At 43.3% G+C, this 26,671-nt stretch overlaps 1 protein-coding gene across 1 annotated transcript in view; it reads left to right on the plus strand.

Moving 5' to 3' along the window:
• srp68 (signal recognition particle 68) overlaps window positions 1-26,671 on the plus strand; it is a 62,388-nt gene that overhangs the window by 3,454 nt on the left and 32,263 nt on the right. Inside the window, exons 4-8 of the mRNA XM_060918950.1 lie at window positions 14,284-14,479; window positions 20,691-20,773; window positions 21,230-21,339; window positions 24,114-24,196; window positions 24,718-24,858. Of these exons, the coding sequence (XP_060774933.1) occupies window positions 14,284-14,479; window positions 20,691-20,773; window positions 21,230-21,339; window positions 24,114-24,196; window positions 24,718-24,858 (613 nt within the window). The remainder of the gene's footprint in view (window positions 1-14,283; window positions 14,480-20,690; window positions 20,774-21,229; window positions 21,340-24,113; window positions 24,197-24,717; window positions 24,859-26,671) is intronic.

Consider the following 26,671-nt stretch of genomic DNA (forward strand, 5'->3'; position numbering starts at 1 on the left):
TTCAAATCACTGTTTTTTTTTTTTTGTTTGTTTGTTTGTTTTTTTTTAACAAAACATGGGAAACAAAATACTCTAAGCCCTGATGCTGCTCACAGCTTGGTGATGCTTGCAAGAGATGAGGCGACTATCATTGAGAACGTGTGTATATATGGTAGATTTACTGTATGGACATGGAATCAGAAAACCTATTTTATTTATAGCCACATGTACTCATAGGATACCTATTTTTTCTTCATTACTGACTTATCAAAGTGGACTTAATGCAGGTTTAGACCAACCAAGCTGGCATAATTCAAATATTTGTACAGATACAGCTAGGCCTCTCCATTAGAGATAAAATTTAGGGTCCACTCCAGCCTCTGATTAAAAAAAAAAAAAAAAAGTCGATTTTGGGCGCCCTGTGCACCATCAAGCTAAAATAAGCCTCTTTAGTTTGAGCGTACTGAAGGTTATTTTAGCATGGAATTATTCAAAGGTGGTATTCGGGCTCCTTTTAGCCTTTACTTCAACACTAAACTTGATTTACAATTGAGCAGAGTCAAGAAGAGTCTCAGAACAACTAACACTGAAGGAATCAGATTTTCCCGTTGATTCACGAACCGAATACAGAACGACGCAGCGTTTTACGTCATACCGTTAGTTAGCCACAGGGTTAAAGTGCATATCCTGGACCAAATTTTTTTTTTTTTATATGAAAGTATGTCGCTTTACACACTCATCCAGAAGGGTAATTTTGCACAAGGCCATCTGTCTACAGCAAGAAAAAAATAAAATAACAAAACGCGTCTGGAAAAATCCCAAGGGAGTCTGGAGCCAGATTCGTGACGTTACCTGCAGAAGTGCCAGCAGGCTGCGCGAGCTTTGCATGGTTTCAGTGCGCAGCCTGTGTAGACCAAGTTTAGCAGCTAGCGATTTTGTATTGAAATATGGAATTGTCGCCTGAGCGCAATGTGGGAAACGATGAGTACTAATCCCATCAAGATTGGTGTTGCTACACCCGCCTACAATACATCTGTTAACCATTTTAATAATTACGTGATAACGTTGAAGAAATTTGCAGAAAACCACCAGGTCGTTTTCTCATAAACAAACCAGCGCTGACGTAGGATTCAGAGGGAGGCGTCCCGCACGCGACGTCACGAAAATCAACGTTTGCCGGGAAATCCAAATGCCAAGTTTTTTCAGAGGTGGACCAATTCACCTCAAATGGCTTGATTTCAACTGAATTTTTCTGGTATTGCGCAAGGTAAAAAAAAATTGCACAAAATGTGACAGATATTTGACCCAATTTTAATATAAAACAGGAGAATTGCATTGATCTTGCTCCTGAATTTACCTGTGATATGCACTTTAACAGCTATTCTAGCTCTTGAACGCTAACTAAAAATGTTTGAAATAAAGTTTATAAATTATTAATTTATGTTTATCACACACAATTTGTGCTGGATATTTTATTTGGCATTAATAAAAACATTTTAAGATGCCTAAGGCTACGTTTACATTACGTCGAATCAGCGGATCATCAGATTAACGTTCTTAAAACGATTCGCGTTTACAATAAAACCGTTAGCCGTGCACACAGCAACACCAATACACGGATACGCTCGGCTCCGCAGGCATCCTGCGCTCCAAATCACTCCGCCCTGAACAGCGAATGCCCTCTGGAGGGTGCGCACTCCGGCCCTGCGCAGCTCACAGAGCGCGCGAGTGAAGTGCACAAGCCACGATTCGGGACTGAGCCGCTGTGTGTGTGATCCCAGCGCATATCACTTACTACTTGCAAGTGGAAGGATGGCAAGCCTAAAGACAATCATAACTACACAATGGGCAGTATTTGCAGTATTTTCATACTTTTATACTCTTTAATGAAAGGTGATACAAGGCGGAAGTCCGCGCCGTTTTTCAGCAGTCGCGTCACATGACCAACGCCAGCGAATCAGGAAGGTGGATGTCACAGTGACGACGTCCAATGAGGACGCCAGCTAGAGCTCAGCACAGCGTATTCGCGTATCTCAATGTTTACACAGCACCGGACCAGATACGATCTAGATTGAATACGTGGACGCTGGCGGATTCCCGTTTCCCGGCTTTTCCAGGTGGTTTAATGTAAACGGACAGTGCATCCGCGAAGAAAACGAGACAGATACGGTCTAATGTAAACGTAGCCTAAATTTGCAGAGAGAGTCAGATTGCCAGATTGAGTGAGGAATGGCATCTTAAACTTGCCATTGATCACCCTAACGGGAAATCCTTTGATCACTCTAATGACTCGCAGTTCACACCCAGCTAGCAAGAGAACCATGAGTGAAGTGATTTACTGCTTGCGTTAGTCTACAACTTTAATCAGAGAGACAGGTTACACAGTGACGGTAGGCTTGACTCAATGCTATCCCAGAAATCCTTCCTGTAATATGCAAATTTGGCTGTCCAATCAGAGGCGGCCAAATTTGCATATTACAGGAAGGATTTCTGGGATGGCATTGAGTCAAGCCTACAGTCACTGTGTAACCTGTCTCTCTGATTAGAGTTGTAGACTAACTCAAGCAGTAAATCAATTCACTTCTCTTACTAGCTCTGCTTTGCAATAAAAAAAAAAAAACACACCATTGGTACAAAGCAAGCCCATTCACTTTTTTATGCTGATCAGAGAATTACAATGGTTTCTCATGTGATAAAAATGTGCGATTCGCGATTAAATATTTTAATCGCTTGACAGCACTTATTTATTTATTATTATTATTATTAGAGACACTACATGCTGAATTCAGAAACAAGGTAAACAATAACGAACGTGAGCTGTAGATATTTATGCTCAAATCCACTCAAAGTAGGGGGCGGGGCACCATCACACTGTGTCAAGACAAGAACTTTCCTGAGAAATAACGCGAACGTCTGCATCATGCAGGATTTGCGGGCGGGAGCGAGACAAAATATGGCAGGCACGGGCGGGAGCAGGACTGAAAATCATAATTCTTTGCGGGAGTGGGACTGCACAATGCGGGCGGGAGCGGGCCTGAAAAATCCGACCCGCGCAAACCTCTAGTCAAAAGCTTGGTGCTCATTTGGTCATTACCTGTAGTCGATTTTTATTTGGTCACAAACACGCGCTCGCTGTTTACGCTCTGGCTTCCCACCGTCTCTTCACTGGGGTTGAATTTCAGCAAGTGGAGGGAGTTCTAGTTTAAAAAAAAAAAAGGTACCCTAGGAGTACATGTGGCTGCTGCTTATAAATAAAATGTAGTTTTCTGATTCCATGTCCATACGGTGTGTGTGTATATAGTGTGTGTATATACTGATAACGTGTTCTACTCGCCTCATCTCTTGCAAACATCAGCAAGCTGTGAGCAGCATCAGGGCTTGGAGTATTTTGTTTCCTGCGTTCTGTTCAAAATACAGTGCTGTCAACTATATTTTCAAAATGGTAAAGCACTTTTTCATGAATTGTCTTAGCATTATTTAGTACTAATGAGCAAGTTTTTCACAAGTGGAATGTAAAGGCTCTAAAATTAAAGCGAATAGCAGAAGTTTGATATCGGCTTCTCAATATGTCTGCCAGAAAGCTCAATTTTTTTTTTTTAAAATAAACACCACTTCCTTGATATCGAATCAGTAGCTTCGGCGAACCACGAGGTGCGTTTCGTTTCTCTTTTTATCTGCCAGTTATTTTCCGATACTACGAAGAAGTTATAACAAGGTTTCTCTTATTTTGTTTCTGGTTCTGATTAGTTCTGAAGTTTATCAGGAAGTAGAACGAGTACTCGAACTCGATCAGGATAAGTGCTGATTGGTTACGAAGTTTCGCTGTCTACTCATTCTTACAATACTTCGCTACTCGTTCTTGTGTACCTTTCGATAACGCGAGATCACGAGTTGCCGTTCTGGTGGTTTTTGTAGTGCTTATGCACGGTGCACTATTCTTAGACTCATTCTTACAACATGATGACATGGTGGCTCCACCTTTATGAGACAGGAGCCATGATGTACATTCGTCAGTGACGACTGCTAGTAATTTTCTGTTCATCAGTGACGAGTGTGGCAAGCGCCAGCGGGAACCCTGTTTAAGGAGACGCTTATTTAATATGTTCGTAGTCTGAGGTTTTATCAGTGGGAAAGCGTTCAGGACAGGAGTTTGTGCTTTTTTTTCGGTTTTACAGTAACATGACAAATGGGGTTTTTGGTTCCTTGTTCCATTACTAGCTTCGAGAGTGAAGCTTGTTTATAGCTGCTATGACTAGCGATAACACAACTTGCCATACAGATGGTTTTAGACTACAACCCCGATTCCAAAAAAGTTGGGACAAAGTATAAATTGTAAATAAAACCGGAATGCAATGATGTGGAAGTTTCAAAATTCCATATTTTATTCAGAATAGAACCTAGATGACACATCAAATGTTTAAACTGAGAAAATGTATCATTTAAAGAGAAATTAGGTGATTTTTAAATTTCATGACAACAACACATCTCAAAGTTGGGACAAGGCCATGTTTACCACTGTGAGACATCCCCTTTTCTCTTTCCAACAGTCTGTAAACGTCTGGGGACTGAGGAGACAAGTTGCTCAAGTTTAGGGATAGGAATGTTAACCCATTCTTGTCTAATGTAGGATTCTAGTTGCTCAACTGTCTTGGGTCTTTTTTGTCGTATCTTCCGTTTTATGATGCGTCAAATGTTTTCTATGGGTGAAAGATCTGGACTGCAGGCTGGCCAGTTCAGTACCCGGACCCTTCTTCTATGCAGCCATGATGCTGTAATTGATGCAGTATGTGGTTTGGCATTGTCATGTTGGAAAATGCAAGGTCTTCCCTGAAAGAGACGTCGTCTGGATGGGAGCATATGTTGCTCTAGAACAGGGGTCTTCAATCCTATCCGCAAAGGGCCGGTGTAGCTGCAGGCTTTCATTACAGCCAAATTGGAGGCTCACTTGATTGTTGACTGGAGACGAGGGTGAAATGATTAAACAAGTGAAATCTGGTGTAGCTCCTGCTTGGTTGGAATGAAAGCCTGCAGCCACACTGGCCCTTTGTGGATAGGATTGAAGACCCCTGCTCTAGAACCTGGATATACCTTTCAGCATTGATGGTGTCTTTCCAGATGTGTAAGCTGCCCATGCCACACGCACTAATGCAACCCCATACCATCAGAGATGCAGGCTTCTGAACTGAGCGCTGATAACAACTCGGGTCGTCCTTCTCCTCTTTAGTCCAAATGACACGGTGTCCCTGATTTCCATAAAGAACTTCAAATTTTGATTCGTCTGACCACAGAACAGTTTTCCACTTTGCCACAGTCCATTTTAAATGAGCCTTGGCCCAGAGAAGACGCCTGCGCTTCTGGATCGTGTTTAGATACGGCTGCTTCTTTGAACTATAGAGTTTTAGCTGGCAACGGTGGATGGCACGGTGAATTGTGTTCACAGATAATGTTCTCTGGAAATATTCCTGAGCCCATTTTGTGATTTCCAATACAGAAGCATGCCTGTATGTGATGCAGTGCCGTCTAAGGACCCGAAGATCACGGGCACCCAGTATGGTTTTCCGGCCTTGACCCTTACGCACAGAGATTCTTCCAGATTCTCTGAATCTTTTGGTGATATTATGCACTGTAGATGATATGTTCAAACTCTTTGCAATTTTACACTGTCGAACTCCTTTCTGATATTGCGCCACTATTTGTCGGCGCAGAATTAGGGGGATTGGTGATCCTCTTCCCATCTTTACTTCTGAGAGCCGCTGCCACTCCAAGATGCTCTTTTTATACCCAGTCATGTTAATGACCTATTGCCAATTGACCTAATGAGTTGCAATTTGGTCCTCCAGCTGTTCCTTTTTTGTACCTTTAACTTTTCCAGCCTCTTATTGCCCCTGTCCCAACTTTTTTTGAGATGTGTTGCTGTCATGAAATTTCAAAATTTCCCACTTTCGACATTTGATATGTTGTCTGTTTTATTGTGAATACAATATCAGTTTTTGAGATTTGTAAATTATTGCATTCCGTTTTTATTTACAATTTGTACTTTGTCCCAACTGTTTTGGAATCGGGGTTGTACCACAGATCTAAATAGATGATAAAATGTGTGGCATGTTTGTTGTTCTTTTGGCTGCTCCCGATTGCAGGTCGCCACAGCAGATCTTTCGTCTCCGTTGCTCCCTGTCTTCCGCATCCTTCTCTACCACACCTGCAGGGTTCCCGCGGGGTCTAAAAAAGTCTAAAATTCAGAAAGTTAAATTTTAGGTCTTAAAATGTCAAACACACACACATTTTCATCCCAGGTCTAAAATTTAATTTATCCAAGTCTAAAATTCTTACATCCGCTCAGTCCGTTCCTAGAAGTGCCTGCAAAACATTAATAAAAAATGTGCCGGTTGCGTTGTTGTCTGCCTGCTAAAAAAACTTCAATCACCGATGATCGCGGCGAGTATGCAACGGTCCAGTTTGTCCACTACGCCTACCGTAGTTCTACCTTCTAAGTTCCCGCCGAGTTTATGTAGTCTGTGGCAGTCAGAGAAGGTTAGCGGTTGTGTTGGCAGTGCGATGAAGTGTGGATAGCGCGTCAAATAATAGTGAGTAAAGAGGTTCGCATACTTTTGCCACTCACAGGTATGTAATATTGGATCATTTTCCTCAATAAATAAATGACCAAGTATAATATTTTTGTCTCATTTGTTTAACTGGGCTCTCTTGATCTACTTTTCGGACTTATGTGAAAATCTGATGTTTTAGTTCATATTTATGCAGAAATATAGAAAATTCTAAAGGGTTCGCAAACTTTCAAGCACCGCCGTAAGTATGAAAAACGAGAATGTTCTGCGAGCAATAGGCTGAAGCACACTATCGCTAAAAGGAGCTGTGTTGGGCTGGAACGGTGGGTTAAATAGCCGCTCACATTAGCGCGGAGAGCTTTCACACTGTAGACCAAGGGTGCCCAATTTGGGGCCCGCGGGCCAAGTTTGGCCCATGTTCCTTTTTTTTTTTTTTTGGCCCGCCTCATTTTTCCCATCTATGCTCGCCCGTCAGTGCCAGGTCTGTGCCAGCCGCTGGGAATTTCTGTCCCAACGGCTCCGAAGAGTTGCCTGCAGTTCACTTTCTGACCACAGTTTTATAGGGGGGGGACAAGGGGGGGCGCTGTTGAGTTGCTGGCTCTTCTGCCTGTCAGCAGGCTCATGACACAAGCGAGGAGCAGAGGTTACGATGGAGCGCTGTGTTAGGCAGTGGCACACGGATAAAAGAAAATTCAAAAATAGTTGGCAAGATTATTTTTGTTCACGGAAATCGATTCCTCGGCAGTGTGCCTTATCTGTAGACAGAGTGGCAGTTTTGAAAGAATACAACATCCGTAGACGTTATGAAACAAAACATTTACCTCAGTTTGCGAAATACAGTGGTGAAATAAGAAAGCAGAAGGCTAGCGAACTGTTAGCTAGGCTCAGTGCCCAACAACGCACGTTACTGCAGCCGTCATCTGCTCAAGAAAATGCAACTAAGGCCAGCTATAAGATCAGCGCAATGATGGCGAAATCTGGGAGATCTTTGTCATGTGGAGAGTTTGTTAAAAGTTGCCTGTCTAAAATTTCACATGAGCAATCAAGAAAGTCAACATTTGACAACAGTGCATTATATAATAATGCTGTTTTATTACCAGAACACCACTAACCAAAAGTTTAAATGAGTTCTGTTGCAGTTAGGGGAAAAAACCAAACCCCTACAGACTGCATTTACTGCACAAATGCCCTTTATCACTCTATTGTCTTGTACTTTTGTTGCTGTGACATAATGTACTAATGTTGCCATATGACATAAATAAGCACACAATCAGTTTGTATCCCTGATAGTCAGTTTACCAGTACAAATGACTTTGTTTTGAGAATTGAACTCGATTGTCTTTTTTTGGGAAGGGCGGGGGTAGGGCAGGTTGTAATGCTTCGTGTTGGTCTAAAAAAATTTTCATAATGGTCTTAAGTCTAAAAAAGGTCTAAAATTTAACTTACTGAATCCTGCAAGAACCCTGACCTGCCACTTTCATGTCCTCTCTCTCTCACCACATCCATGTATCTCCTCTTTGGCCTTCCTCGTTTTCATGTGTCTGGCAGATCCATCCTCAACATTCTCCTTCCAACATGCTCTGCGTCTCATCTCTTAGTTTAATTCCCAAGCTCTTCACATGTGCTGTCCCTCTGATGTGCTCGTTCCTTATCCTGTCCAACCTCCCATCGCAAACCTTAACATCCTCAACTCCTCCAACTTTGCCTCCTGTCTCTTCGTTAAGGGTACGGTCTCCAATCCGTACATCACAGCTGGTCTCACTGCTGTCTTATACATCTTACATTTTCACTTTTGCTGGGACTTTCCGATCACAAATGACTCCCGAAATCCTTCTCCAACTGCTCCACCCTGCCTGCACTCTCTTTCTCACCTCACTATCACAGCCCCCATTTTCCTGCACAGTTGACCCCAGGTACTTGAATTCACCAACTTTCTTTACGTCTACTGCTTGCATCTTCACTACACTCTCATCCCCATTCTCATTGATGCACATGCATTCTGTTTTGCTACTGCTCACCTTCATTCCTCTTCGTTCCAGTGCATCCCTCCATCTCAACCTCCTTTCTACTTTCACCACATCACAATATCATCCACAAACATCATGTTCCATGGTGACTCTTGCCTCACTTCGTCCGTCAAGCTATCCATCACTATGGCAAACAAGAAAGGACTCAAAGCAGATCCTTGATGAAGTCCCACCTTCACCTTGAACTAGGGCTGACGGCAAACAATCGATTAATCGTTGGTCGACCAAAAAATTATTAGCCGACCAAAATTCCATTGGTCGATTGGTCGCAGGGAAAAAAGCCGCGTCTTGTCAAAGGGCTGAAGGGCTTTTAATTTGACGGGCATGGTAAAGGAAGTCGTGACACTAATTTACTGTTGGTGATTTTTTTTAACACGCGCAGACAGCATGTCTGGAAGGAGCTCTAAAATATGGGATCATTTCGAAAGGAACAAAGATGACCCAAAGAGGGTTACGTGCAGAATTTGCAAAAAAACATTCGCATTTCATTCTTCCACGACGAACATGCTTTACCACCTCAACCATGTAAGTAGCCTACTAGCCTAGCTAGCCTACCCCTTGCAACCTGAAGTTTGATTGCAATACGTAGGCTTACTGGCTACTGGTAAAGCTAAATTATCCAGCTCACTGTTTTACAATCTCTCTACAGGCGCTTTGCACTAAGACTTTCAAAAAAGTGTTTCAGATTTGTCGATTGCCGGTTGTTAATTATCTAATTTTAATAATTAGGGCCCGAGCCCTATGGGCGAAGGCCCTATTGTTCTTGTAAGAGTTCACTATTATTCTTCTTCTTCTTCTTCTTCCGTCTTCTTCTTCTTCTTCTTTATTTTTCTCCGCTGTTGGGCCATTTTCGGGGCGCTTGCCATGGGCGAAAACGCACGAAATTTGGCACCAGTTCCGAGAATTGCCACCGCTACTCAGTACCAGAAGCCCACACTTGGCCGGGGCTCCGGGCCTCTATAGCGCCCCCTAAGTCGTTGTGATTTTGGCCTCCCGCATTAAGGTGCCTGGGTGCCATGTAGTTTGTAGTAGTGGCATGCCATTTGGTACGCATATGTATCTCACTAAGCCGGACAAAAATGTAATGCCAATGCATTAGCCACGCCCAACAGGAAGTGAGGTAATTTCACTTTTGTGCGAAATGCATGGCCACGAAGACGGCGCAACTCCTCCTAGACCGTTCATAGGAATGTCACCAAAATTGATACACATCATCTACAGACATGGCTGACAAAAGTTACTAAATACGTTTCACGTAGCATAAACCGTTCAGAAGTTATACGTCAATCAATTTTCGATGCAAAATTTTACATGCTTAAAAATTCATAAATCTTCTGATTGCTCAAAACGGCTCATACTTCACACGCTAATCACTCATTGGGCTTCTGACATGTTACCCAATTTCTGTGATATTTCGCCACTGGGGGTGCTATTTTTGGCCAAAAAATCCAATCTTTCCTCAAATTTGGTCAAACTTCACGGCCACCCTCTTACTACCTCCCATGTCATGTATACCACGTTTTGGGAATTTTCGTCCATGGGGGGGTGCTGTTTTTGGCCGACGCAATTGCTCCAAAACGGGTTTTTGGTAAATAATTCCATAATGCTTTTCCTTCACACCACTACCTTGTGATAGTACGTTGCTGTTGTAGACACTTATTTTTCCAACTCATAATCGCTCATGTACAGCATAGCGCCACCTACTGACATGGGAAAAACCAAAAAATTTATTCTTCAAAAATCTATATCTCATCTTCTATTTACTCAATTGTCATCAAACTTCATACGCAAACTCTTCATAGCTCACCTGACGTCTACGCCAAATTTTGTGCACTTTCGCCCCTGGGGGTGCTGGTTATGGCAAAAATGATATTGCAGCTTCTGATTTGTCAAACTTGCCAAGCAAACTCTTTACAAGACCCTTATTGGGGCGCTTGCCATGGTCGACAACGCACGAAATTTGGCTCCTTTTTCTTAGACTGCCACCGCTACTGAGAACCAGAAGCCCAGATCCAGGCGGGCCTCAGGGCCTCTACAGCGCCCCCTAACTCGTTGTGATTTTGGCCTCCCGCATTAAGGTGCCTGGTTGCCATGTAGTTTGTGGTAGTGGCATGCCATTTGGTACGCATATGTATCTCACTAAGCCGGATAAAAATGTAATGCCAATGCATTAGCCACGCCCAACAGGAAGTGAGGTAATTTCACTTTTGTGCGAAATGCATGGCCATGAAGACGGCGCAACTCCTCCTAGACCGTTCATGGGAATGTCACCAAAATTGATACACATCATCTACAGACATGGCTGACAAAAGTTACTAAATACGTTTCACGTAGCATAAACCGTTCAGAAGTTATACGTCAATCAATTTTCAATGCAAAATTTTACATGCTTAAAAATTCATAACAAATCTTCTACTTGCTCAAAACTGCTCATACTTCACACGCAGATCACTCATTGGGCTTCTGACATGTTACCCACTTTCTGTGATATTTCGCCACTGGGGGCGCTATTTTTGGGCAAAAATTCCAATCTTTCCTCAAATTTGGTCAAACTTTACGGCCACCCTCTTACTACCTCCCATGTCATGTATACCACATTTTGGGAATTTTTGTCCATGGGGGGCGCTGTTTTTGGCCGACGCAATTGCTCCAAAACGGGTTTTTGGTAAATAATTCCATAATGCTTTTCCTTCACACCACTACCTTGTGATAGTACGTTGCTGTTGTGGTCACTTATTTTTCCATCTCATAATTGCTCATGTACAGCATAGCGCCACCTACTGACATGGGAAAAACCAAAAAATTTATTCTTCAAAAATCTATATCTCATCTTCTATTTACTCAATTGTCATCAAACTTCATACGCAAACTCTTCATAGCTCACCTGACATATACGCTAAATTTTGTGCACTTTCGCCACTGGGGGTGCTGGTTATGGCAAAAATGATATTGCAGCTTCTGATTTGTCAAACTTGGCAAGCAAACTCTTTACAAGACCCTTCTTGGGGCGCTTGCCATGGTCGAAAACGCTCGAAATTTTGCCCCTTTTTCTTGGACTGCCACCGCTACTGAGAACCAGAAGCCCAGATCCAGGCGGGCCTCGGGGGCTCTATAGCGCCCCCTAACGTGTTGTGATTTTTGCCTCTCGCATTAAGGTGCCTGGTTGCCATGTAGTTTGTAGTAGTGGCATGCCCTTTGGTAGGCATATGTATCTCACTAAGCCGGACAAAAATGTAATGCCTATGCATTAGCCACGCCCAACAGGAAGTGAGGTAATTTCACTTTTGTGCGAAATGCATGGCCACGAAGACGGCGCAACTCCTCCTAGACCGTTCATAGGAGTGTCACCAAAATTGATACACATCATCTACAGACATGGCTGACAAAAGTTGCTTAATACATTTCACGTAGGGTAAACCGTTCAGAAGTTATACGTCAATCAATTTTCAATGCAGAATTTTACATGCTTAAAAATTCATAACAAATCTTCTAATTGCTCAACGCTGCTCATACTTCACACGCAAATCAGTCATTGGGCTTCTGACATGTTACCCAATTTCTGTGATATTTCGCCACTGGGCGTGCTATTTTTGGGCAAAAATTCCAATCTTTCCTCAAATTTGGCCAAACTTCACGGCCACCCTCTTACTACCTCCCATGTCATGTATACCACATTTTGGGAATTTTCGTCCATGGGGGGCGCTGTTTTTGGCCGACGCAATTGTTCCAAAACGGATTTTTGGTAAATAATTCCATAATGCTTTTCCTTCACACCACTTCCTTGTGATTGTACGTTGCTGTTGTAGACACTTATTTCTCCAACTCATAATCGCTCATGTACAGCATAGCGCCACCTACTGACATGGGAAAAACCAAAAAATTTATTCTTCAACAATCTATATCTCATCTTCTATTTACTCAATTGTCATCAAACTTCATACGCAAACTCTTCATAGCTCACCTGACATGTACGCCAAATTTTGTGCACTTTCGCCCTGATATTGCAGCTTCTGATTTGTCAAACTTGGCAAGCAAACTCTTTACAAGACCATTATTGGGGCGCTTGCCATGGTCGACAACGCACGAAATTTGGCTCCTTTTTCTTAGACTGCCACCGCTACTTAGATCCAGGCGGGCCTCAGGGCCTCTATAGCGCCCCCTAACGTGTTGTGATTTTTGCCTCTCGCATTAAGGTGCCTGCTTGGCATATAGTTTCTAGTTACTATTATTATTATTAGGGCCCGAGCACCGTACAGTGCGAGACCCTTTTGTTTTTGAAGGATTATTATTATTATTATTATTATTATTAGGCCCTGAGCACCGTACAGTGCGAGACCCTATTGTTGCCATGTGTCCATTTCTGTGCTTTGTCGCCATTGTGGGTGTAATGTCTCTTGCCGCAGAAGCTGTGGAAGGCATTTCACGGGGACGCGTGCCCCCGCCCCCCATGGCCGCTGGCGCGAGGGCCCGTCGAGGCCGCTTGCGGCTTTAATTTTTATTATCTAATTTTAATTTTAATATCTTCATTTTCAAAAGAAACGAAAATATATTTTTTTTATTAGTTTAAGGCTGTATTTTGTTTTATTTTGTTACAATCATCTTTCATGAACAATGTGTGTGGGGCACGTGTTTTTAAATAAATATTCATCAGAATGTTCAGAGTCCGTCAGTCTTTCTGATTATTTTTGTGACACATTCAAACATTTTGTTAGTTACACATCCCTGTACGTCCCCTATTTCAGGCAATCAGACAACATAACCATTTTAAAATGCCTGCATGGCTGAAAATTGCATGAAGGTTACCCCCGCCGTTAGTGGTAAATGCGCATAGATACGGCAGTCCGGCATTATAGGTAAAGCCTCACAGATGTGTATCCCGGTAAAAATGGGCAGGTTTTTTTTTTTGGGGAGGCGATTAGTTGGAGTGAATGCACGACCACTGGTCGACCAAGAAAATCCTTGGTCGGGGACAGCCCTACCTTGAACCATTCAGTCGTTCCGACTGCACACCTCACTGCTGTTTCACTGTTCTCGTACATGTCTTGCACCACTCTGATATACTTCTCATTCACTCCACTCTTTCTCAAGCAATACCATAACTCCTCTCTCGGCACTCTATCGTATGCCTTCTCCAGGTCTACAAACACACAATGTAGCTTTCTCTGGCCTTCCCTGGACTTCTCCATGAACATAAAGCAAAAATTGCATCCGACGTGCTCTTCCTTGGCATAAACCCGTACTGCTGTTCACAGATTGCTACCGCTCTTCTCAGTCTCCCCTCCAATACCCTTTCCCATAGCTTCATGCGGCATGTCGTTCTTTAATCAGTTGTAATCATGGACATATTGCTGTGATGTAAGAGGATTAAAACACTTTGGTACATCACACTTCTGTGCACGGATTGGTTTACTACACCAGCACACCTCAGAGTTCTGTTTTAATTCCTTATTTCAAGGTTTTAGTCCAAGATCAGGAGGGAAATGGAGAAACGCCCAGTTCCTAACTAATAGTGTCGGTAATAAGAGCTGTATGAGTGATCTCAGACTTTACCACAGTGTGAAATTAAATCACCTCCAGCTTCTGTTCTCTCTTGTCCACTCACTGATGATGATGATTGTATCTCCTTAACTTTTTTTTTTTTTATCGTTATGTCCCACTGTAATGATGCATTTTGTTTGGTCTTTTTCTCCTGCCTTTTCTTTCCCTACCTACAGCTATCTGTTGCTGGTTGTGATGGAAGCCGAGCGGGCGTGGAGTTACGCCATGCAGCTGAAACAGGAAGCCAACACGGAGCCGCGGAAACGCTTCCACCTCATGGCGCGTCTCCGTAAGGCAGCCAAGCACGGAGAGAAGCTCGAGAAGCTGTGCGAGAGTCAGCGGGTCGATGCCAAGACCAAACTAGAGGCCCAGGTGAGCAAGGATGAATATGCTGTTGTGTAGGGCTCCGTAATTATGCACATGACTTCAGTGAGGAGGATTGACACTAAACAGCGGATCGTCAGGTTTTTGTATGACCTTTTTGTGTGCATGTGGGGAAACCACAACCGTTACAACAGAGAGGTTTTCTATGCACTTTTGGATAAGCCACACCCACGAGCAATGACAATATCAGGTCGCGACATGGTAACGAGACACACCTTGTGTGCTATTGTGAAGGGATATATTACAACAGCTGTGACGTTTTAAACAGACCTGAAATGCATGTTCTTCGAATGACGACATGTTTACTTCGGATTTATTTTTCCATCAGTTGAATCACCCACCATGTTTACCTCCACGCATTTTCCACCCCTGCGCTGTGCTGATTCATCACCCACATGGCTGATGCGGACAAGTCAGTTGAACAGATGGGACATTTAACAATGACTCGAACAAAACATAAGCAGCTGTTCTCCAATTCTCAGCGCCTTATGCTTGCCTTGTTCCCACTACCTGATTTCAAAATCCTTCAGATGCTAACCAAATGTCTTTCACTTAATCGGAGCTTGAAAATGTGTGGGTGTAGCAAGTGGTAGGATTCATAAGCGTGTGCTCTGGTTCTAGCATCAAGTGCGTGACACTAGTGTCAAGTGTGGTACGTTTTTAAATACGTATACCAATTTATTTCTTTCCCTGGTTGTTGAACTGATGAAATCTTGGCGGGACAAGCCAGTGTTTCTATACTATCACGCTTCATGTATGCATGCATGCAACCAACCAACCAGCCGGGAGGTCCGTATGGTGAAATACCGTGACCGAGGTCTTGAAAGTACTGAGCGAGGCTCTCTGGGCCGAGGTCAGTATTTAAGGCCGAGGTCACGGTATTTCACCATACAGACCGGCCTTAAGCTGGTAAATAACATTATTTTTTTTCTTTACCAAATTCTAACAGAAAACGAGAGCGCCCGAAAGGTAAAACCGAGCTGAGCCGCCATTTTGAATCCTCATTCATGGCTATAATGCAAGTGGCTTCCTCCTCGGTATACAAGTGCACTTCCATGGCAGGAAAAAAAAACTACGTTTTGCCGCCTATGTAGTCCCCTATTTATACAAAACTGAGTCATTCAGGATTCAGCCATGTTTTTGCTTGGCGTTAGCAAGTTAGAGGTTTTTAGCTTTCTTCCGAAATGTTTTTTTCTTTCTTCTTCCTCAGGGTGGTAAAACTCGCTTTTGCTGTGAAGACTGTCGTTATCACTATCCATGCTATTCTCCTGAGAAATGCTGGCAAAAATTTATAAGATTTTTGATGTCTTATTAAAAAAAAAAATGTTGAAAAAAAATGCTACTATGTTTTTGAATGAGCGAGTCGTCAGAGGTCTGTAACCGGGGTCCGTATCGTAGGATACGGACCTGCTTGCCAGCCAATCAGAGCACAGGATTTGATGGAAACCGCACTGCGAAAAAAATAATGAACAATTATTTGTCGTAGGTGAAGTGAATATCGGTGAATAATAACACAGATGAAGTGAAGTATTATTTAAATATTAAGTGGTATATCAGAAATATTCCATTCAATAATCATGCTAGCTGAATGGAATATATCTGATGTACCATGGAAAAAAAGCCAGCCATTATTATAATACGTACACGTTCTTTTCAGGTGTTCAACGTGTCTTTCTCTTTCAAAATTCTCTCAATCTTCCGTATTTAATGAAGCAAACCTGGCAGCTATGTTTGTTTACAAATTGTCAGTCACTTGCTAGCGTGGAAGTTTTACGTCTCTGATGTGTGACCGTCATGTTGTCTTGACAACCATGCAATATCGTAATCCACATTCAACGCTCATTCTCCATTGGGTAGAGTGATGTAGGATAACACTGGTTATGAATGTAACCGTGGTTCTATGACTAAGTGGAGGACTGCCAGGGCTGAAAGCACTAGTGGAAGCATCTTTGCAGCCGCGCGTTTCGAGAACCGCATACAGAAGTTGTCATCTCATGAAGTATGATGTGCCTGCCTACATAAGGCAACATCCCATGTCGTTTGGCCTCAAGATCATTCTCGCACAATCCGAGTGACCAAAGACCCTGGCAGTCTTCCACTTAGTCATAGAACCACGGTTACATTCGTAACCAGTGTTCTATTTCCTTCACTCCAGACCGCCAGGGCGCTGCTGAAAGCACTAGTGGAAGACGAATATCAACCCAGTCATGAGGAATTCAGAAGAGCATCACCACCTTCTGGAAGAACAGCTGCACACAGCAATGGCATGGACGCAACATTAGCCTGTAGTACCGGACAAATGTACATGTATTGGACCAAGTTACAGCAGCACAAATGTCAGAGTGGTGCACCCCGGAGAGCTGCCCATGATGTTGCCTGAGCACGCGTCGAATGGCAGCGGACAGGAGAGGGCACAGTACGTCCCATAGATTCATAGGAGTAGGTGATTGCCTCCACACCCAACGGGAGAGCCACTGCTTGGACAGAGGCCTTCCTCTCTGAGCACCACCAAAACAAACAATTAGTCTGTCGTACGAAAGGCTGCCGTCCTATCAAAATAAAACCTCAGAGCCCTGACAGGGCACAACTCTGCACGCAAGTCCGTCCTGTCCGCCAGTATAGCAGTCATCAAAATCGGCTGGTTGCTAAACTGGGGAGATAAGAATTTCGGGAGGAAAGCTGGGTTAGGCCACAATGAAACACTGTCAAACATAGGGCCCCAACGAAGACAAACAGTACTCACTGAGAGGGCATGTAGCTCACTCACGCCAGGCTGTTGTGATGGCAAGAAGAAAAGCCGTTTTAACAGAGCCACTTAATGTCAGCTGCTGACAGGGGCTCATAAGGAGGCAAACAAAGGGATTTGAGCACAGTGTTTAGATCCCATGATGGACTCTGCACAAAATGAGGAGGATTAAGACGAAATGCCCCTCTCAAAAAGGCTACCACCAGCCGGTGGGACCCAAGTGAAACACCTCCAACCTCTGAACGGTGGGCTGTTAGTGCTGCAACATACACCTTAAGTGTAGATACAGCCCTGCAAAGCTCTAAAAGGTGCTGCAGGAAATCTAAAATCTGTGGAACAGAGCAGCTTAGGGGGTTGATGTTGCGTTCCGCACGCCAATCACAGAACACCTTCCACTTGCCTGCATACAAGTGTCGGGTAGATTCTACACATGCGTTCACCAGTGTTCCTGGTCCCTTCTGAACACTCCAGTAGTAGCCCCGGGGCCCCAAGGGCCACACCCAGAGCTTCAGGGGTTTGGAACATGGGTGTTGAATCCTGCCCTCCATCTGCGTCAGCAAGTTGGGCCTGTTGGGCAGCTGACAAGGGGGTCCCACTAGTAGTGACAGCAGGAGCTGGAACCATGACCTGGATGGCCAATGAGGAGCTATCAATAGCACATGGTGACTGTGATCGTGCACACGGCAGAGAGTCCTCCACAACAGTGATAGAGGGGGAAAGGCATAAAGGATGGCCCTCGGCCAGTCGTGGGCCAGAGCATCCTAGCCCAACGCTGCCGTTTCTTTTCCCCAGGGAAAACCATGTTGGACAATGAGTTGTCTGACTGCTCGCAAACAGGTCCACAGTCGCTCTCCCATAAGTTTTCCAGATCTGTTCCACCGTGTCTGGATGCAGTTTCCAATCCCCTTGAGGGATTGGGGGCCCACTGCTGGGGTCGATGGGGAGACCTTTGTGCAGCTCTAGGGACCACATGCCTAAAGCGTGAGGCAGAAGGGTTGGGTGGAGCTCTGAAGGTGGGCGCTACGCCCACATGACGGGAGCGAGACTCTGTAACAGACACGCGTCTGTCAAGGGCCTCTTGTGCTGCTGGCCCAAAGACCTGTCCAGGTGCCAGTGGGAGGTGCCTCAGGTTCTTCTGGCAGAGGCGATTGAGCCAGCCACATTTGTCGACGGGCTTGCAGCAAGGTGCCCAAGGTAGTGCCACACTGGTTGGCAATGACACCCATAGCCTGCAATGCAAGTTCCAGTACCTCAGCCGCCAGTGGGTCTGCCGATGATGTGTTGAGTGCAGCATGACAAGCATGTGTGCCAGTGAGTTAGACACCCTGCCAAGAAAGGCAGTAGAGTTGTAAGCACGAGAAAGTAGCTCGTCTGTGCGGCGGCACTCAGCGTTAGGGCAACGCACCTGTTCCCGAAGTGCTTCATTGGGGGAGACAATGAGCGAAGCAACACTTGATTCTACTACTAGCATGCTACCCAAGCCAACAGCACCGGGGTCCTGCATCGCCGCAAGCATGCAAGACATCTGGTCTGGACGGGCAGATTTCGTAGCAGCCTCTAGGGCAGAGGCCACCACAGAAGTAGTCATGACACTGGAATTACCAGAGAGGCGCGCTGAACACAGCACAGGAACGTGTTCTCAGATCCAGTAGGAGGCGCTGGGGTGTCCAATTGCAAACGTGCAAGCAAAGCCTTCAGTGTGGCCTCCACCGAACCCACCATTGAGGCAGACTCCCCAGATCGCCCAGAGGTAGCATCACTGCCCGAATCACGGGGCTCAACACCTGGCAGGACTTTGCTTGGTGGCTGCGCCGAGGAAGAAGACTGGCTGAAAAAGGTGTCTGAGGCAGCCACAGACATCACTTCCTCTTGGTCAGGTGGCTGAGAACATGAGCCAATGGGTGACAAGGAGGCAGGCAGCCCAAAACGTGTTGAAATCCGACAAAATGCACTTAAAACCCCCTAATCTGGCAACACTGGCAGTTCTGTGTTCAAGCTGTTAGGCTTGCTCTAACAGACTGTATGGCTACAAACTCTCCGGCGCAGACCACTGTTTTGTAAGACAACTTATTTTGCACAATAATATTTTTCTAAAGTCCATTTTTTGCTTACAAAATTTTTTTCTTTTGCTTACAATTTAGCTTGTCTTAATAAACACACAAAGTTCAATTGTTTTGTTTTTATTGACATTCTTCAGATGTTGGAGATATATATATATATATATATATATATATATATATATATATATATATATATAAAAATAACTTGTTTATGTACACAATTCACAGCTATGCAATAGCTGTATTTGGTGATACAGTAAGTGAGCTAAATTTTAACAGTGCAAACAATGCCACAAAAAGAAAAGATTCAGGCTGTTGTCATGCCGACCGAGGCTGTTGTTTTTCCTGCTTTTGGTCTCGTCACTCGTCACTTCCGGAAGGGGCAGCGCTGAAGTAAGCGGCTCGACTCCGTAGCTCGATAGGGTATACATGCACTAAGTAGCTCGGCTACAATCGCATAATCTAGGTCGTGTAGCTCGATTGCGAGAAATCAAGTTCGGTTCAATTTCAGCCGAGCTTCGATTTCAGTCGAGCAACGGCAGAAATTCGATTTTCTCTATGTGCATGTAAACGCACTGACAGAATTCCAGTAGAAGAGATGCGATTCCAACGCGAGAAAAAAGAAGAGGCCAAATGACGTGGGATGTTGCCTTATGTAGGCAGGCACGTCATGCGTCATGAGATGACAACTTTTGTATGCGGTTCTCGAAACACGTGGATGCTAAGATGCTTCCACTAGTGCTTTCAGCACCGCCCTGGCGATCCGGAGTGAAGGAAATAGAAGCGATATGAGATTGCATGCTATCAAACCAAATTAATGAAACCTGCTAGAAGGGAATAGAACACTTTTTTTTTTTTTTTTTTTTTTTTTAAATTCCATCGAAAAACTGTCCTTTGTATAATAATTGGTTCACTGAGCCTGAGGTGGATATAAATACACATTTTTTTTTTTTTTTTTTTACACAAACTTCAAAAACGGTATGCAAGTGTAAGAATAGCGTGGCGCAGACTTGTCACTTATCTACGCCGACTCATAAAATACTGTGCGTTTTGAAACGGCTGAAATCAATCACAAATCCACCTTCCCTTTTAGACTAAATTTTGTAACATCTTTAGTGCTTTTTGGGACCGCCTTTTCTTTCATAATTTGTAATTCTTCACTTTGGGTGGCAAAGCGATTGGCAGCCATTTTGACGAGTCACTCGAGGGGCTTGTTCGAGAGATTCGGATTATTTCTTTATAATCGGCGAGCGCGATTTTCTATAATCACTTCTGTATCTGTACTAATGGTCTTTATTACTGCCATTGATGATGGTGATAACTGTGTGTTCAGTCAGATGTTGAAGAATACAGTATAAATGTCCATTTTGCGGTCTGGCTGTGTCCTCTACAGGCGTACTCTGCCTACCTAACCGGCATGGTCCAATTTGAAATGCAGGAGTGGAAATCTGCAATGGAGGCCTTCAACAAGTGCAAGTGAGTGTTTTTTCTCCTCTCAGACTACTGCGGCTCTAGAGTGGCTTTTTTTTTTTAATCTGATTTGCAAGAACACGATGCACTACATTTAAGCGGTCATGTTTCCGCAGTTTTGTTATCGACTATTTCTTTGTGATCAAATTCATTTAGACTCGTTATTGGCTTGCGAGTGATAATTTTAATTCTAGTATCTCTTTTTAGTCGTTGATGATAAATATTCCCCCACACATCTGAGGCAAATGTTGACATTGTGCTGACTGATTTATGATGGTTCTCACTGTCATGATGCCGTTACATCATTAGCTAGAGTACAGTCAGCGTTAGTTGCCTAGCAACTGTGTTCTCACTACTTGAATGGTGAGTGTATGACGTGTTCAGTTTGCATGCACTGTGAGCAGTAACAATTCGTAGCAGACTTTTTTTTTTTTTGTGCAAATCTGTTGGTTGACCTGACAGGACGATCTACCTGAAGCTGGCGCATGCGTTCACTGAGGAGCAGGCTGTTCTGTATCACCAGAGAGTGGAGGAGATCTCGCCCAACATCCGCTACTGTGCATACAACATTGGTGAGAGACTCGCGCTTTCACACGTTGCTTTTACACGATCGTTAGACGTTACGTTTTATCTGTTCGATGAGTTTATTAGTGCCTTTCAAAAAAAAAAGGAATGTTGTGAATTCATTTAATTCAAAAAGTTAAACTTTTATATGCTCATTATCTGTAAAGTGAAATATTTCAAGCCTTTTGTTTTAATTTTTATTATTGTGGCTCATGGAAATCCAGTATCTCAAATGATTAGAATATTTCCTAAGATCAATCAAAAGAAGGATTTACAATACAGAAATGTCCATCTTCCGAAAAGGTATGTTAATTTATACACTCAGTACTTGCTTGGAGCTCGTTTACCACAAATTACTGCATCAGTGCAGTGTGGCGTGGAGGCAACCAGCCTGTGGCACTGCTGTTATTGAAGCCCAGGTTGCTTTGATTTGCAGCCTTCAGCTCGTCTGTATTTTTGGGTCGAGTGTTTCTCATCTTTCTCTTGACAGTACCATTATAGATTCTCTGAGGTTCCGGTCAGGTGGGTTGGTTGGCCAGTCAAGCACAGTAATATCATGGTCCGCAAACCAACTAGTGGTAGTTTTGGCACTGTGGACAGGTGCTAAGTCCTGCTGGAAAAGGAAATCGGCATCTCCATAAAGCTCGTCAGCAGATGGAGGCATGAAGTGCTGCAAAATCTCCTGGTAGATACCGGTGTTGACTTTGGATTTGATAAAACGCAGTGGACCAACACCAGAAGATGACATGGCAACCCGAAACATCACACTGGACTTCAAGCACCTTGAATTCTGTGCCTCTCCAGACTCTAGGACATTGATTTTGCATTTCATTTAGAAATCTGTTTTCATCTGAAAAGATGACGTTGAACCACTGAGCAATCGTCCAGTTCTTTCTCTCCTTAGCCCAGGACAGGCCCGGCGCCAGGAACAGTTTACTAAGGGGGCAATTAGAAATCACAAGGGGGCAAATATTTTTCATACAGTGTGTAGTAGTGATGGCGGTCTGACAACGTGTTTCAAACAATTAACTGCGCCAACCACAAAACCACGGCCCCAAAGGTTGCTTTAGTACGGGAAAATCATGTGACACGTTACCAGGGCAGTTGCACTTTATCAATTCCCGTGCCCACCTGTTAACCCTCCCCTCCAATTTTCTCACGGACACGCGTTACAACCCGAAAGATGCCAAACATAAAACACACAAACCTACAGGCAAGTCCTTTAAATTTAAAATACATACAAATAGCTCTGCGGCATGAAAACAAAACGTCAATGCAAGTCTAAGGTACTTGGCTCGGCAGCCAAAATCATAATTAAAAAAAAATAATCAAGAGACCCCGCGTTGCACCAGTAATAGCCTTCCTGACTCGCACTGAGTCAACGCTAACCACTTAATCCACGATCCCAGTTTAGGCGTGTAGGGGACAAAACACTCTGAAGTGATGAATTTTCACCCCCGCTGCATGGGGGGGGTGACGTCAACGACACACATTCTTACGCTATTTGCACACAAAGCGGACCATATATGAACACACACCAATATAAATGGAGGTAAACTTGGCCTACAAACAAAAAATGAATTTACAATATTGTGATTGAATTTTTTTAATTCGGTGGGGGAAAGACTACTCCCGTAAACTGACTGCATATTACAGGATATTGCAGAGACAGTGCACTTGTGTCATAACCAATCAGATTTGTTCTTCCGTGCCAGTTTTAGTAGTGATTTATGTGAAATGTATTTTTGTGCAATGCGCAACCACTTAATATTTCGTATTTGAAAATGAAAATTATTAATACGTCTATAATACAGTATATTTTCATAAGAAAACAATTAAGTGATCTGAGTCTCCGTTGAGGGGGCGGGGCTGTAGCCACGAGGGGGCGACAACCCCCCCCACCCCCGGCGCCGGGTCCGGCCCAGGAAAGACACTTCGGACGTTGTCTCTGGTTCAGGAGTGGCTTGATAAAAGGACTGCGACAGTTGTAGCCCCTTTCCTGAAGACGTTTGTGCGTGGTGGCTCTTGATGCACGGACACTGGTCTCAGTCCACTCTTTGTGAAACTTTTCCAGGTTTTTGAATTGACTCTTCTTGCCAAGCCTCTCAAGGCTGCGGTCATCCCTGTTGCTTGTGCACCTTTTCCAGCCAACCTTTTCAGCAGTGACCACCTGTGGCTTACCCTCCTTGTCGATGATTGATTGTCTTCTGGACAACTGTCAAGTCAGCAGTCTTCCCCATGATCGTGGTGGCGTACTGAACTAGACTGAGATATAGTATTTATACTCTAACTTTCACAGTGTTCTAATTTTTTGACATGCACTAGTATACAAACCTCACTAATAGTATTGGTATTCATATATTTAAAAAAACAAACTAATCTGTGCATTTGCTCCAACAGCGGTTATAAAGGAGCTTTCAGATAATGGTCATCTTATCAGTAATACCAATAGTAATGGTGAGGTGTTGCATTATTACTGTAGTAGTAAAGTCTAGTTTGTTGGCTTTTCTAATAGATAAACACTTTTATTTGGGTTTTACATGAGGCATCCCACCAAATAAAATAAAAATCTGTCAACACGTTGGTACGCAGGCTTTTGGTCTGTGTGGATGAAGCCGATTCATCATTTCCGCTCAGTTAAATGTTGGAACATCTTTCGATGATCAGTGCTTCAGATTTCTCATTCCTGGAACTGTTTCCATCCTCTAAGAGCCACACTGCACACGTTTCATTTTTCTGATGTGATAAAGCTGGCTTTTTTAATATTTTCCTTTCTTCAAAGGTGACCAGAATGCTATAAATGACCTCATGCAGATGAGGCTCAGTGCTGGAGGAGGCGGAGGCATGATGGCTGAGAAGCTTGAGGTCAGATGTCACACTATTTGTTTGGGTTTTTTTTTTAAAAATTTTATATATATATATATATATATATATATATATATATATATATATATATATATATATATATATATATATATAAATTTTTCCTAAAACCAGTGATGAGCCAGGTCACATGTGGAATCGTTATGGAATAGCAGGGATAGTCCTTTAAAGCTTGCATCTGTCCATACTGGTTTCTTGTCTAATTACCTTCAAGAGAGGAAATAAGAGAAGCAGGGGCTAGACTTGGTTCCTGCTATCACGATATTAATCATGGTCATCCACAATATTAAATGCAATTATAAAGTACAACATGGCATTCTTTTATATACAGTTCTTGTTTAACCGATCAGTTAGAGTTGCTTGTGATTTGTAGAACAATGAGTTGCTTGGAAGAAAACCCAAAAAACAGCAGTGCTACAATTAACCCGAATATGTGTGCAGTTTTATCTGAATAACTGGATCAGATCATATTCCATGTCGCTCACCTCTCTCTCTTTCTCCAGGCTCTGATCACTCAGACGCGAGCGAAACAGGCAGCTACCATGAGTGAGGTGGAGTGGAGGGGTCGCACTGTTCCCGTTAAAATCGATAAAGCCCGGATCTTTCTCCTGGGGCTGGCTGACAATGAGGCTGCCATTGCACAGGTGAGCGCACATGATCTCGCACACTCCTCATTTTTATTAGCTCACGAGCTTGTGCGATCATGCGTCGCTGTCCGTTTACAAAAATCGATACTTCTCTGACAGGATTGATCAGATTTCAATCAAACTCCCATAGTGTTCCCCAGGTGAGTGCGCATAAAACCTGTCTTATTTACGATTTTATGGGTGGCTGAAATTTTTGGATGACTCCTCACATTAAACGCTACTCTTCGTAAACTGCTGGGTGAAGCTGGTTTCACTGAAGCTCACCCAGAAGACTCTAAAGACATGTATTCCAACAAGTGTTGTTCACCAGGTGGCACCACCTGCCATGGATGCAGCTACACAGGGTTCGTATGCAATTTCATAAAAATCGCTACTCCTCCAGGATTGATGAGATTTTTGATCAAACTCGTATGGAGTGTTCCTCAGGTTGCTATGTATAAAAGTTGTCAAAATGGTGGCGCCACCGGTCATGTATAATTTTATGGGTGTTTGAAGTGTTTGGGTGACTAGTCACATTAAACGCTACCCTTCGTGAGCTGTGAGGACGGTTTCACTGAAACTCACCTGGGAGACTCTAGACATATTCCAAAAAGAGTTGTTCACCAGTTGGTGCCACCTGCCATGGATCCAGCTGTACCGGTCATATGCAATTTCACAAAAATCACTACTCCTACAGGATTGATCAGATTTCAAACTCGCACGTAACGGTGGCCAGTATGAGCTACAGCCTCATTGAGGCTCCCCCACCACAGAAAATGTGGTTTGACCAACATACCTGATGATTAGGCTTGTAGACGTTCTTGGTGTAAAATGGGACATCTAAAAGCTGTAACTTTTTTTTTTTTAATAAATTTCCTTGAATTGGACTGAAAGAATCATGGCGCCATTATTTTTTGCACAGCGTTACTGAAAATGTGGTGGGCAGCTACTATTAGCTCCACACACTCTTGTATTCGAGTGGCGGGCAGTTGATCTTATCGGCTTAAATCTTGTAATTTACTTTAATTCCACTGTTGCTAATTAAGATGCTAATTTTCCTTAATGATTAACCGAACTGACACAACTGCTGGGAATAGCCTGATTACGTAGAAAACATGATGATTTTAACTTATCTGCAGGTGACCTGCTTGTTTGAAGGCAAATTTTTTTTTAAATCAAAAATTCTATCATTTTATTAAATATAGGAATGCATTTTGATAGCTATTTTGTCACTATAGCAAGTTGAGTGTGTGTGAAATATATGCTCTGTAATATATCAGTCCATATGTCAAAGCAATGGCCGTAAACAAGATTCGTTGAGACTTGTACGAGACATCGTAGGATGGAAGTAAAATGTACAGCGGAAATCAAAGTGACCAAGCCTGTGTCCGAAATCACTTACTCGTTCACTACTCCCTATATAGGGAATTACTGTATAGAGGACTATATAGTGAGCTCATTGGTAAAACGCTTTCAGACACTAGTCCGTCACGCTGGTATTTACGTCATTACTGTCGCACAATTAAAACTTGCCAGATCAGCCGGCTGGTGGGTTTTTAAAATAATAAGCACATGCATGTATTTTTGTGATAAACCCATATTATACCGAGCGCATTTCCTACATTAATCAATACAAAGTACCTACATCTTTCAGTGTTTTTTTTAATCAAGGCTGAATAATTTCTTCTTTGCCGCTGCCTTTTATTAAATCAAATTTGAGACTCTAATTTGATTTTTCAGCGCGACTGCAATGCATGATGGGATATATTTCTTTGGTTAGTGGCCACTGTTGTACTCTACTTTTCATGATGCATTGTGGGATACTTTGAGT

Source organism: Neoarius graeffei, chromosome 4 (genome assembly GCF_027579695.1).
Source record: "Neoarius graeffei isolate fNeoGra1 chromosome 4, fNeoGra1.pri, whole genome shotgun sequence".
NCBI lineage: Eukaryota > Metazoa > Chordata > Actinopteri > Siluriformes > Ariidae > Neoarius > Neoarius graeffei.